The 13,704-nt window shown below is 44.6% G+C and overlaps 1 protein-coding gene and 1 long non-coding RNA gene across 15 annotated transcripts in view; one reads left to right on the top strand and one right to left on the bottom strand.

The window, feature by feature from the left end:
• Positions 1–13,704, bottom strand: part of LOC146492130 (mitogen-activated protein kinase kinase kinase kinase 4-like) — a 38,943-nt gene that overhangs the window by 12,724 nt on the left and 12,515 nt on the right. For 8 of the 14 annotated variants that reach the window (XM_085151839.1, XM_085151840.1, XM_085151847.1 and 5 more), the window contains exons 3-16: positions 12,731–12,787; positions 9,580–9,705; positions 9,311–9,421; positions 9,140–9,230; positions 8,399–8,529; positions 8,237–8,291; positions 8,070–8,148; positions 7,188–7,363; positions 7,030–7,102; positions 6,711–6,921; positions 6,466–6,621; positions 6,148–6,234; positions 2,474–2,626; positions 537–806 (exon numbers count right to left, since the gene is read on the bottom strand). In XM_085151839.1, coding sequence (XP_085007965.1) covers positions 537–806; positions 2,474–2,626; positions 6,148–6,234; positions 6,466–6,621; positions 6,711–6,921; positions 7,030–7,102; positions 7,188–7,363; positions 8,070–8,148; positions 8,237–8,291; positions 8,399–8,529; positions 9,140–9,230; positions 9,311–9,421; positions 9,580–9,705; positions 12,731–12,787 — 1,776 coding nt within the window. Of the gene's footprint in view, positions 1–536; positions 807–2,473; positions 2,627–3,429; positions 3,889–6,147; positions 6,235–6,465; positions 6,622–6,710; positions 6,922–7,029; positions 7,103–7,187; positions 7,364–8,069; positions 8,149–8,236; positions 8,292–8,398; positions 8,530–9,139; positions 9,231–9,310; positions 9,422–9,579; positions 9,706–12,730; positions 12,788–13,704 lie in introns of all 14 variants that reach the window. The other 6 variants (XM_085151844.1, XM_085151846.1, XM_085151851.1 and 3 more) reach the window with 3 other exon arrangements.
• LOC146492111 (uncharacterized) overlaps positions 4,254–13,704 on the top strand; it is a 379,576-nt gene continuing 370,125 nt past the window's right edge. The window contains exon 1 of the long non-coding RNA XR_014872457.1: positions 4,254–5,256. This is a non-coding gene — a long non-coding RNA (uncharacterized LOC146492111). The remainder of the gene's footprint in view (positions 5,257–13,704) is intronic.

Below are 13,704 nucleotides of genomic sequence, written 5' to 3'. Positions count from 1 at the left end.
AATCAATATGTTCCTAAAAACAAACCTAATAGGAAAACGGTGTCATCAAACAAGGGAGCTTATCCTCTGGTTCAGGCTCATGCTAATCAGTGAGCATACATTGGGATTTGAAGCTGAAGTGGAAATCAGCCAAGAATTTAAAAACTGTCCTAGTTTGACCACTGAAACAGAAAATCTTAGGGCGTAGCTGAACACAGTGGAGCAGAGAACAGAGAACACCCCCACAACACACTGAGAGCGATTTAGATTAGAGGAATGTGCGGTTTTATTTCTCATTCATGATTTTGAATATGAGCGATGGGGTAATCTGTCGGCCCAGAAATTCAAAGTTGCTCTGAATTATTTGAATACGCCCTCACAGCAGTTTTAAGTGTTAACAAGTGAGACTAGACGCAGCAAGGCAGACGCACACAGCCAGGAGGAGGCTGAACAGCATGCTACGGAAAAGTGGATGAGAGGAAGTGAGCGATGGAGGAGAGATTTGAAGGCTGGGTGTGGGAGGAGGGGGGGAAGGCAGCCGTCCCCCGGCACCTTACCTTGGGAGGGACCTCCTCGCTGCTGGCCTGATGTTCAAGCCTAGCCTGAGGGTGGTGGAGGGGAGGTTGGGGTTGGGGATCTGTGCGTGCAGGCGATGGGTGGTGGTGGTGATGGTGGGGGTCCTGGGAGCGCAGGTGGAGTTGTGCAAAGCTAGAGGCCACACCGCCGGACTCGCTGAAGGACTGAGAGCGGGCAACCACGGGCGGAGGAGGAGGAGAGGGGGCAGCGCTGTTGCTGCTCTTTAGAGCAGCCAGGTGAGACCACTGGACCTTTTTGGGAGTCAGGAAGAGGAAGAGCAGGGGGGAGGGGGTGAAACAAGCAGACAATACAGTGAGACATGAGGGAAGATGCGTGTGGCTTTTTACATAATGTACACATGCACACGGCAGACAGCACAACACGAAACAATGACCTTTTCACTCTTCAGTCTGCGTTTTGTTTTTTTACAGGAATCAACCCTTTGAAGAAAGAGGAGCCTGTGTCGGTATGATAAATATGAAGCTTCTGTTTCAAAAGTGTCATTCCTAATTACACATTACAATTTCTGAGCTTTAAAAAAGGTTCAAAGGCAGATTATGTTGCAATCAGCCTATCCCAGCTTCTCTGCTGAGTAACACACAAGTAGTGCATTTTGCAGAAGTCTGCTGCAAGCAGAGCATCTAATTGCTTTTGCAATAAGCCATCAGTACTTGTTTTAGATTCATGTTGTGAACCCACAATTACATTTTTATGTGCAAAGACTGCAAAGAGTCTTTACTGAGGAAGAGAAAAATGAACAAAACAAAAACACTTTTCTTCACAAAAATCCTCAAAGTGAAAAAAAGCTTGTTTCAAATTCTCTCAAATTTATTAAAAATAAAAAAAACAAATGTAACAGATTTTTACTCCTCAGACACACAAACATGAGTTTAAGCAAAGTTAAGCTGAATTCTGCATAGCTCATCTTACAAACAAAAAACCAACAAATCTGGTGCCATGTCTCCCCCCACCCCCCACCCCCACAAAGATTGCAAAGTGCAGCAGATTTACTGAAAAGGTTACAGCTGCTATATGGCTGTTATTCTCCTCTAATTTAGTGTTGATTCGACAGAAATTGAACTGTCAGCGTGTGCTGGAGTTTTTTTAAACCCTCACTCTGAAAAGGTGATGAGGCTAAGTGCCTCACTCCCAAGTGTCTTAGCCACAGAGTCCAAGGTTGGTCATGCAGTTTTGCAGCCGTTATGATAAATTGGAGTTCAGTTTTTTCCCTCCCCACTCTTCTCAAGTGGAAATATCAAACAGTTCAGGAGGTTAAGTGGCAAAACTGTCCCATTTCTGGGTTGATCTGTTCTTGAATTGTTCTGTGATTGAGAGCTTAGTCTGTAAAAAGTACATATTCTCCCACAAATACCACTACACCCATCTCTGTATGGGCATTCTTGTAGGGAAAAGATGACGCCACAGAGCGGCCCAAGAGAAATCATGAATATGTTCAGTATATTCAGCAAAAAGGCTGCGCTGAGCGTGCAAAAAGGATTTCAGGAGGGTAAATTATAGCTCTATTTGCTCATTTGAAAGAAAAACAAAACAAAAGGCGAGAAATAAAATTATTGGCTTTTTAGCACTGGCGGAGGCAGTGATTGATGAACTCACTATATCAGGCGTCTGTCATGTTTTTTTAAAACTACTCAGACTGCTGACTGAAGTGCTTATGACTTCTTGTGAGTCTCAACAGTAGGACAAAAATAATACCCAGGGAAATCAAAAAAGGTGAACAGTCTAAAGCCACAATTCACTCAAACACACACATTCTGCCCAGCCTCGCCTTCTCCTATTTTTTATTTTATTTTTTTCTTTATTCGAAGTGGGCTAAATGTCTGAGAAAACTGACAAATCCAGTGCAGCGACAGAATGAAGGAGGAGGAAAAGGCTAGGGAGCAGCGGAGGAAGGAGTTACCTGAGGCTCCATGGGTCGGTGCATGGCAGATGCGTCGGACGAGGAGCCGCCGTTGGAGAACGGTTCAGAGGAGCGGGGAGGCAGAGGGGGCTGCTTGGGAGGAGGGGCGGCCTGAGGGGAGCCCTGAATGTTCTTACGGTAGCGCTCGTCGGCCTGAGATGAAGGAATTGTAGAGGATGGGGAAAGAAAATGGATGAGTATCAGGGAAAAATCCATCTTGTGGTCTCTTGGGAAACTTTTACATTTAACCAACAACGATCAGCAACAACAGACAGCTGGTGACAATGATATTAAACATGCTTGCAGCCATACAGACACAGATACATGTGCAGACGTAGGAGGAGAGGGACTCTTTCAAACACATCCCAGGATTTAAGTATGCAGTGGAGGAAAAGATCGCAGTTAATGACGCAGGCTTCGGTGCCCCTGCGTGTTAGTTTGGGCCTCAGTCATCCACATGCAGTGGCCCAGTCCACACACAGAGTCGACACAGCCACACTGAAGAATTTATCAGACTGGATGTCGAAAGACAAAGAGGAATCCCTGAAAGCTTCTTTATTCTAACTCTCCTAGACCTTAAATATATTTCTCTCTCGTTCAGCCAGCTCGAAATTTAAATTAAGATGACAATGTCCTGATGGATGACGAGCAACAGTGCAAGTGAGACGAAGAGCAAAGAGACAGCGGAGGAGCAGGTTGTTTTATTCAGGACACAAAAAGGTCGGTTGTGAGCCCGTGGTTCTCCCTGGACCCCCTACTTCTTTCCTTCAAAAGGATGACTGTCTGAGAGCGCCTGCACTGTAACGTGTTAGTTATTGCTTTGGACCAGAACACCCACAACAGGCAAGTACGTGGGGAGGAAAACAATCCTTTATCATCATAACCACTGAGGCTGTGTGAAAGCAAGCAAGAAGAGGAAGGTGGAAAGAACAGGCAGAGCCGAGGAGGAGGTTCACCTCTCTGATAGGCTGAGGAGGTTGATTGACAGGCTCGCTGTCGGGCTCCGAGCTTTCTGTCTGGGGAGGGTTAGAGTCAGAGGGGGTTTCAGTCTGAAGGGAGCTGGGGGAGTTTGAGACCCCGCTCAAACTCTCATCAGTCCTCTCCTGCCCTGTTGCCTGGGATTTACTGGTGTCTGCAGGGATCGTCTGAGGGGCTCTGGAGGATTCACAGGCGCCCCTCGCTACAGAGACGGCAGAGTTGAGGACCTGAGCTTGTGGGAGTGTGGCGAGGGCTCTGTCAGGGGGCAGAGTGGCAGCCTGTGGCGGCTTACTATGGTCTGATGGGAGTTTTGTTTTGTCGCCAGGTTGCTGCTTGGAGTCGTGCTGCAGGGACAGCAGGTACGCCTGCTCCTGCTGCAGGCGCTTGTGGAGACGCTCGGCTTTGCGCTGCTCCTCGAGCTCCCGCCACTTGAACTCCTGTCGCAGAGCGTAGGGTTGGTTCAGGGTGGAGAGAAGAGGCAGCGGCCATGTTTGGCCCAACAAGTCTTTACAGAGGCAGACTATGATGGTGATCGTCGTCTCTTTAATCTTTCTTTTGACTCTTAGTCATGTTTGACTTGTGCTGTGCACACAAAACAAACTTGTCTCTCTGAATCATAATTACTATTAAACACGTGAAAGAACAATTTCTTCACATTTCTCTGCAGTGTAAACGACTCAAACACCTATTTAAAAATAAAGCAGCGCTGTGGAGCATTTCCTGATGACATCCACATGTCCGTCCATCATGCATCGCCTGTGTGTTTCAAGGGTGGAGAAGGGCGGGGTGGGTGGGGCAAAAGAGCAAAACCCCACTCCCTACCTGGAGACACTCATACGCTTTGACATATTTAGCTATACCACTGATCCACGGCCATTCCTTACAGTTTTTCATCTCTGTGTTGGAGATTTTACATCACCCATTCACGATGTGCAGAGGACAGACTTGCAGAAAGCTTAGAATGTCTTCCAATTTAAAACAAAATATCCTTATAAAGTTAAAAAGTCACATTTGTTATTGATAAATGATAAACAATCGTATGCAAATATTGTAAAAGTTAAAATCTAAAATATTTTTCCTGTTTTTTTAACCTTTTTTATCATAGTGGGCTAGAATAACTGAACTTCTTTCAGCTGCTCTCTTTCCAGACCACCGCAGTGTATCATCTGCCTAAGTTTCACCCATCTCCAATTAGGGATGGGTATCGAAAACCGGTTCTTGTTGAGAACCGGTTCAAACTGTTTCAATTCCTTGGAATTGTTTGGCATTTTTGCAAACGATTCCCTTATCGATTCCAGTCGCCCTGAATGACGTCACCACGTTGCGGAGCGTCATTTACCTGGCAGGAAACACGGCGCCTAAGCGGCTCAAACGCTCGAAAGTTTGGTCATACTTTACGAGAACGGATGACAACAGGGCAACTTGCAATATTTGCAAAGTAGATATTTCATTTAAGGGAGGAAACACTACGAATATGCAAAAGCATTTGCTCACAAAACACGCGATGACCTTAAATGAATGTCGTGTTTTTAATTCCGCTCCGGACTCGTGAATCTCAACCCAGCAGCAGCGGTAATGTTTGCACGTCCTCTCCCGTTAATGCGGCAGGTAAATAATCAACTAACAGTGCAGATTATGTTAGTGAGATCTGCCTTATTACAAAACCTGCCATTACTGTGCGTTTAGGTGACCATGATGAGAGAGACAGACAGAGTCTGGCTCAGATGCTGGCAGTTCTCGCTGCAGTCTACCGTTAGCGTCTCCTTTCAGACCAGGATAGACGAATGTCACCGAGCAGTGACTACGTTTGTGGTCAAAGGCTTGCACCCATTTGCCACAGCAGATGATTTTCGGTAAGTGAATGTGTTTAATTGTATGCAGGGACATTACTGGATATTCTTGTGTAATTGCTACAGAATAATTTATGTTAAACTTTGTTATTGCTACAGAAGAATATTTATTTTATTATTTTACATTTACAATTTTTTCCCGGGGACCCCGTGACACCCCATTGAAGAGCCGTAGGCTGTGGATCTCTTAAAGATCTCTTAAGATCTCACTGTTGGGTTTGTAAGGCCATGTTACTCCTAAATTTCTATCTTGTTCAAAGAGACGATATAAAACAAAGTTCTAAGCTAATCGACCTTAGTGTTCTCCTTTTTTAAAAATAAGAATCGATAAAGAATCGAATCGTTAAACAGAATCGAAAATGGAATCGGAATCGTGAAAATCTTATCAATACCCATCCCTATCTCCAATGCATACCTCCACCTGGTCCCTACTCTCACTACATCATCGCATCTGCAAACATTACAGTCCAAGACATCACCATCACTAAATATGAAAGGGATCAGGGTTGATTCCTGGTGTAAGTGGGCTAAAATGACTCACCAGCACCTTTAAATGAAAGGAAGGAGAGAAAAACAAAAATCCGGACCCTATTCACCTTTGGCTCCACCTTACTTTCCTGGTCAAGCTTCAGTACATATAATATCCAAGCAACTCAATGCATAACTTCTGAGAATTTCATGCATTTAAAAAAAAAAAAAGTCAGTAAAACACATTAAATCAAAAGCTGTAATCCTATACACATCTATCTATATAAATAGATTTATAAGTCATTTTCATATCTTGGAGGTTATGGAGGTGAAAGGACATCGTGATATAAGAAGGCTGAGTGTTTGAGTGCGACTGACCAGCAGCATGGCCTGCTCACGGAGCAGCTGCTCCTGGAGCATCTCGAGGTGTCTCTGCTCCTCTTCCAGCTGGCGCCTGATGTACTCCTGTCAGCAGGAAAGAAAACCCATCAAGGCTGCGCATGTCTCTTTAAATAAGCACCAAGTACAACCCTAAAAATCCATCTTAAAACAGAGGGATGTTTTGGCTTTGCTGCGCTACGATAAATACATAAAGTAACCCCTGATCTTCATGTCTTCATTTTACAGAACCAACACACCAGTTCACTTCGTGTTTCGCTGGCTTTAATTGCAGTAAAAGTAATTCCAGAAACAGACCTGCTCACGATCGTTCCTTCTCTTCTCGTCCTGCCGGCGTTCCTCCTCCTCTTTACGTCTACGATCCATCTCCTCCATACGCCTCTTTTCTTCTTGCTCGCGACGACGCTGCTCGCGCTCCTGTTGCCTCCTCATCTCCCGTTCGCGTCGCTGTTGCTGTGGGGGGCAAATAATTTAAAAACAGGGTAAAAACTGCCCGAAAAACGGCACAACAAACGACACAACCAGTCGAAACAAAACCCTACCTCCTCTAACCGCCTTCTCTGCTCCTTCTGTTGCTCGATACGTTTCTGCCTCTCTGCCAGTAGTTGGCGCTTGTACTCCTCTTGCTCCCGGAGTTGCTGCTCCTGGAGGAGCTGCTGGTGACGGAGTGCCTCAGACCTCTCCTTGTTCTCCTGCTGCAGGCGGATGAAGTCACGCCGTAGAGTAGATTCACCTGGCACGTTGACAATTGAGCTGTATCGGTGTAAGAAAGAGACAAAAGATTGGAGCTTTGTGAAACGCCTCCACCTGCGCAGGTGCACTTGTTTCCTTTCAGGGAAATGCTACAGGTGTAGAACATACCTGGGCTCTCCTTCTTGCTCAGGAGGATCCTCTTCCTCCTCCTCACTGCCACTGTACTCATATTCCGTCTCATCTGCACATGGACAAAAACCAGGAGTCACTCACAGCTTACGCCTACACTTTTCCAGCCTTGCATGATAATCGACAAGCACGCGCACCTTTCTCGCCCCTCTTTTTCTTCGTCCGGTCGATGTGGTCTTTGAGCTGTATGCGGACCTGCCGCTCGTTGGGCTGGTCTCGGATGAAGGGGTGCTTCAGCAGCTGCTCTGTTGGTGGGCGCTGCGTGTAATTCTTCACGAGGCAGCTCTCGATGAAACTGAAGAACTTTTTGGACCTGTGAGCGAGTTGGGGGAGAGAAACAACACAAGGCTGAGCGAGCGAATCGAAAGTATTTCAGCCATGCAACGAGAAAGTGAAACAGACATTTTTGCAAACGCCCCACGACTCCTAACAGCGCTCCCTCCCCTTCACCAGACACTCGCCAGCGCAACAAAAACTGAGGTTGATGCACATAGACAAGCATATACTCCACGAAAACTGAAAAACGGGACACGCTGGAGTGAAACTATTATCACAACTGCTGCCAAGCACCGTCAGATTCACTTATGACAGCAGCAAATCAAACCGATATTTTATGAAACGGGTGGAGTATAAAATAAAACAGCGATTTCTGTTTGAAGACAAATGTAAAACGAGAGCCAGTTCATTAGAGCTCTGAGATGTTTCTGCAGTGCAGTCCAGAGCAGCGATCCAGTGTGTTTGTGCGAGTGCCAGGAGAGCCTGAGCCTGCCAGAGCAGGTGTACCACAGATGTTCGAGTCAGCAGCAGAGCACTAAGGGAAAGCTGAGCTCTTAGATTTAAGTCTCTGTAGCTGCCTGGGCTGAAGTCTGACATAAAACAAAATGCACATAAAGAGGACAGAAGGAAATCTGTGCATAAAATATCTCAGAGTAAATGTGTCAGGATTTTGCAGGGTAGCGAGGCGATTATATAGGACAGATACGTAAACGGTAAAAATGTCCTTTCCGGGTGGTGCTCACCATTTTTTAGATTTCAGCCGAGGAGGAGGATTTCTTGGAATGAGGAAGAGTGCACGCATGGGGTGCATGTCGCAAAGAGCTGAAAGAAGCAGTGCAAAAAAGTTAAAGATTCAAGAGGATTAAAAGATCAAGAAAAAACATAAATGATAAGAGAAACAGGCACTCACGGGGCGCTCCTTCAGCCATTTCAATAGCCGTGATACCGCAGGACCACAGATCACTCTGCGAGAGAAGAAAACGCCCAATAAGAAAGCCATTCACAAGAATAATGCACCTCCATGGTTACAGGAAGTCAGGTTTTGAACGCTCGACACGCTGGAGAATCTTACTCGGTAATCATATGTTGCATCTGGGTTCTCGTCACAAGCGATGACTTCTGGGGCCATCCAGTAAGGTGTCCCAATGAAGGTGTTTCTCCTTCCAACTGTCCGATCCAGCTGAGCACTCACGCCAAAATCCACTGGAGAGATAAGGAGACAGTCAGTTAAACACTGTACGATCATCTTCAAAGACTCGATTTCAAGAAAGAGAAACGGGCCGCTGGAAAATAGCTTTCAACCTTCTTACACACAAGCATAATCTTTTCAATGGTAGATGTAGCTATTACTGGCTAGCTTGGTTAGCAAGCTGCATCTGTAATTCACCGTAGCTGGCAAAATCTAGACTTAACAAAATGTGTAAACTTGACAACTTAAACTGTTTTACGTACCACTGAATGGGAACCATTAACTATAAATACATTTAAATCTTACTGGAATTCATGATATTGAGCTATATTAAAATCTACACCCACTGGCTAAAATTGTCTTTGGCACCGTTCACTACACATGTTTATAACTTTATAGGTTTGGTATTTTAACATGTCCGTTTATAAAAATTGATTCTTTTGCCTGCCTCAAGTGGCCACCTGAGAAACTACAGTTCGTCCGAAACTGTGGAGGTGGGCACTTTATAGATGTTTTAGAGTCTTGTGTTGCATGGCAAGAACAAGTGAGAATCTCTAAGTTAAAGTTGACACTGACATTTATTGGATCAAAAGGTATCAAAGACATGAAAACTCAGTCACTCACCTAGTTTAACTTCAGCATTCTCCGTCAATAAGACGTTCTGGCCTTTGATGTCACGGTGGATGACGTGGTGGGCGTGTAAGTGGGCGAGACCCTGAGGAGGGTAGAGGAGATGCAATATTAGTGAAAGAAGGTAGAGAAGAGAAATGAGGAGAAAAGGGGGAATGTGCTCACTCTGAGGATCTCTCTGGAGATGTAGGCAATCCAGTCTTCCTTCAGCTGGTTCCCCTTTGTGTTCTTCACTAGGTCTGTGATGGAACCAGCACCACAGAACTCCATCACTAACTGCAAAACAGACAGTCAATGAAAAAAAATATTAAAATTAAAATACGCCTAGTTCTGGAAAGTTAATAAAAAAGGAAAGCTAGTAAAAGTAGTGAGCATCAGTGCTACAGTCTTTACATTTTTTTTTTAAATGTCTTCACTGGATTTGAGGGGCTTACCCATAGCTGGTCATCGTGTCCCGGAGGGCTCTTCTTAATGAAAGCACCATAGTAGGTGGCTATGTTTCTGTGGTGGGAATACTTCTTCAGCATATTGATCTCCAGTTTAATTTCCTCTTCTTCATCCTAGACAAGCAAACACAAACACAGGTGCACATTAAAAGAGGGCGTTTGGCCTTGCCCCGAAAAATCTTTATGTGGCGTGTAGGCTCCTTTTAATCATAACCTGACCTCAAGTAACGTTTCATTTCACAAATAAATCAATTCACTTCCACACTTTGTGTCACAGCAAGTGTCGAGACGCGTGACAGCTCCTGGTGCAACATCGCTGCAGCCTTTTCATGCAGCACGAGCGAGGAATGAGTCCTTTGTTTATGGATTACTGTTGCATGAATGATTTGCATTGTACGTTAGACACATCAGATAAACCTACAATAACAACCAGTGGCTATTATCCACAGAGCTGGAAAGAAAGCTCTGGCATGAACCTTCACCTGGAGAAAAAAAAAAATTATTACTTAATGGGTGTAGGATTACTTAAGGGAAGAGCAGGAACAGGAAATGGGCGCCTTTAAAATTTAAACGTAACCTAAAGGGAACTCTGAGGGATTAATGCGAAAGAGCTAAATCAAACTAGCAGATGTAGTGATCACGCAGCGTTTAATCTCTGCTGCAAACGACCTTTAGTTGCAGATAGCGGGAGAAAACCTGGCCGCCATCGCTTCTTCACAAAAAGGTCAGAACTAGCTGCAGTGCAAACTCCCCACTTGCACCCTGTAGCAACTTGACACAGATTAACAGTGATGCACTAATTGAACACATGCATAGATCAGCCTGCAAGTGGTTTGCTTTATGGTTACATGGCCTATTATTTACAAAGTACAGTGAGAGGAGTGGGGGGGACAAGAGTACAAAGGTGGGGGTGGTTACACAAAATTACCACTGCATAATGCAGTGTGTGCACGCTTCAGATATTTGTATATCCTGTCATTTCCATTAGTAGCATCCTGCACCAAAATGTGCTACAGCCGATTTAAAGGTGATGCTGTGTGTGCATGTTACTACGCTGGATGGTGTGAGTGCATCGCACACAGCAAAATGGCAGTTGGCCGTCTTTACAGGCAGCCACGCTGCTGCTGCATGACTCGTTTGAGTTGACGTAAGCCTTTCTGTTGTGCGCATCCCCCTCCACCACCCCATCCTCCTCTGACCCTCCCTTCCCCGTGTACCCCCTCTCTGCTACGCAGCTGCTGGATTATCACACTCCCGACTGAAAGCCTCTCTGCCACGAGTCACATGGCGACTGAGAGGGAGAGACAATCATATGGTGATGCGTGTCGGAGAGAGAGAGGCAAAGGCGAGCAATACGTCAGCGCACGACGCACACGCATAAGATGCTATTAATCTGTGGCACTAGGCCACACCCATATTCCTAATTTATGCTTGAAGATAAGATCTTTAGAAAGTGTAACTCAAAGATTTAACAAAGAAAACTCCAGCTGAGTTTCCTCTCATGTCTTAAAACAACATAGATCTTTAAATCTCCAGGGGTGAAAACCCCCCAAAACAAACAATTAGCCATGTTCTTTGTCTTTGATAGCCTGGTAATACATTTTCACAAATTAAAATCCAATACAGTGTTTACTAAAGTGTAACTGTTGGATCCCAAATTGCAGAAACATCCTTGGCCTTATGTCAAGAAGCGCTGCACATTCAAGGAGTAGAAATCCTTTTAATTTAACAGAAAACAGCACGTCAAAATGGAAAAGCATCCGTTTTTTTAAGCCTGTGGCCTGTATAGCTGCAGAAAAGAGGACTGTTTGGATTTGAGAATGTGGGTCACAGTGACCCTGCACAGAACCTCTGTGCCTGCAGATGAGCTCAACAGCCAGGACGTCAAGCGCGACACGGGCCAGCTGAAACATAACAAGCAGAAAAATAGCTGACAGATCTAACTGAAGCTCCGTAATTGAATATTTCAGGCGTACGGTCATAACAGATCAAACTGTGAGTCATTATTTGAGCACCGTTTGAAGCCTACTAATTAACTCAGTCAAACTGACTTAAAGATCACTGTGTGAGGTCCACCAGTTAGTGAGCTTTGGCACTTTAATAGCAATGGGAGTGCACAGTCACAGGCTAAACCTAATAACAGTCACTGTAATGCACTAAATACATCCAAAGTCACACATAAACAGACTGAAGACAGACGTTAAAAGGGCCACCGGTGAAAAACAAAACACAAAAATACAGCCAAGCAGGTTTTAGGTGAAGTAGACACCTGCTTCTCGTGACGAGTGACTCCCTGTTCTCGGTGAGTGACTAGACATCTGAAAAGGCACACCTAGTGTTTCACACACATCAGGAAACAGCTGGTCCATTCTCTCCCACACGATAACAAGTCAGTCGAGAGTGTAACTCTGACTCATTGTGACGTAAGCGCGCGTGAGGGGTGGCAAAAAGGCATGTCAGGGCACACGAGCTGCATCACCAGTTCCTGTTGAGCTTCTGATGAGGACTGTGTGATGGTAGGAAAGAAACATGTTGCATCCACAAAGCAGTAAACGTGTCCTGACACCGGTGAAAATTCAGCTCGTGGCTGTCGGCTGTGATCCCCTCTGAGGAAGATGATGAACACTAGGCTGTTACGTGCGACACGTTCAAACTGGGCTCCAGGATGGGTCCAGCATTTTACGCCCATGTTGCTTTCATCATAACCAACAGTGTGGGTGGTTAGCCCTGCTGGTCTTTGCTGCTCCCCTCAAACCTTCTGCCTTGTGTTTCTGCATGTGTGCATATGTGGTTGTTTCTCATCTGCAGATGGGACCTCCCACAGCTGAGGGCAGCACGCTTGCTGCTAAATGACAAAGCTACCTCAAAAAAAAATCTAATTAAAATTAAGCAGTATCCTGTTGCCTCTACTCCCTCCCTGCTGCTGTTTATTAGTGAAGACAACTCATTACAGAGCGGGGCTTTTTCTCCTCTGCAACCTCTAAATATTCAGATGTAAGTTCCAGAGGAATGTGTGCAGATTTTAATGTTAACCAGACTCGAGTATAATTACATTTGACCACAAGAACATTTTTAGCACACCAATGATAATCTATCTTTTTGATTTAAAAGTATATGTAGGGTGACATTTAAGGCTTACCTCTGTGACATCCATGACCTTGATGGCAGCCAGCTGTCCAGTCTTGACATGTCGTCCCTGCAAAGACAACAAACAAAAGCATGAGCATTCAAGCACATGGCAAAGGTCACGGTGGTCTTATCAAGTATGCTGTACATTGCTATTTAAATTGTTTTTTTAAAAAGGAAAGGAAAAAAAAAGCTTTAGTTATAGCCAATATACTCATTCAAAACAGGTGGTGAACTGGTTTATAAATTAACTGGTGTATCCACATTTGGTGACAGGTGGCTCTTTGGTTGTCCAAATATGGTCACATCCATTTTTCAAAACACAAAGGATACTCGTTTGAGGCCTTAACAAGATTAAAAAGGTAAAGTCAGTCCATTTATTAGGTTATTTAATAGGGAAAAAGACAGATAAACATACTAATGGTATAAGTGTGTAACTGAACAAACTGATGCATTCTCATAACGCATCAATTAACTAAACATTTGCCTGCTCCAATGTGTTAAAAATATATTGGAGCAGGCATCAGTTTATGGAAGTCACCGTGTTGTAATGCCATCTTGAATACAGAGGCCGAGATGGACATTGTTGCACATAATCTCAATTTAGTTATGTGGCTAGAGACAGCAGCGCGCCAAAGGAGGAAGTGAAGAGAGCTTCTTGGCATTTGTGTACCATGGAGGCAAATTTTAATTCACATTTGCATCTCCAAACTCAATGTATGAACAATCATAACTTAGTTCTATCGTTCAAGAAGAGGTCTCCTTCACCAAAGACGCAAAAACTAATAGAAAAGAGAATATGACTGGCTCTGGATAAAATGCCATCCTCAGACATCATCTCCTGAACTGAAGTCAGCAGCAGCTGGTTATAAGTTAACATTATGCTAGCTAATGTTAGGTTCAAGTATCCTAAAAATATCAGTTTCTTTCTAATAAACACTAACGCCAGCTAACAGCATAAACAACAGCAGGTCTTACTGACAGGAT

Source organism: Neolamprologus multifasciatus, chromosome 23 (genome assembly GCF_963576455.1).
Source record: "Neolamprologus multifasciatus chromosome 23, fNeoMul1.2, whole genome shotgun sequence".
Lineage (NCBI taxonomy): Eukaryota > Metazoa > Chordata > Actinopteri > Cichliformes > Cichlidae > Neolamprologus > Neolamprologus multifasciatus.
This window is presented reverse-complemented; position numbering and strand designations above follow the sequence as displayed.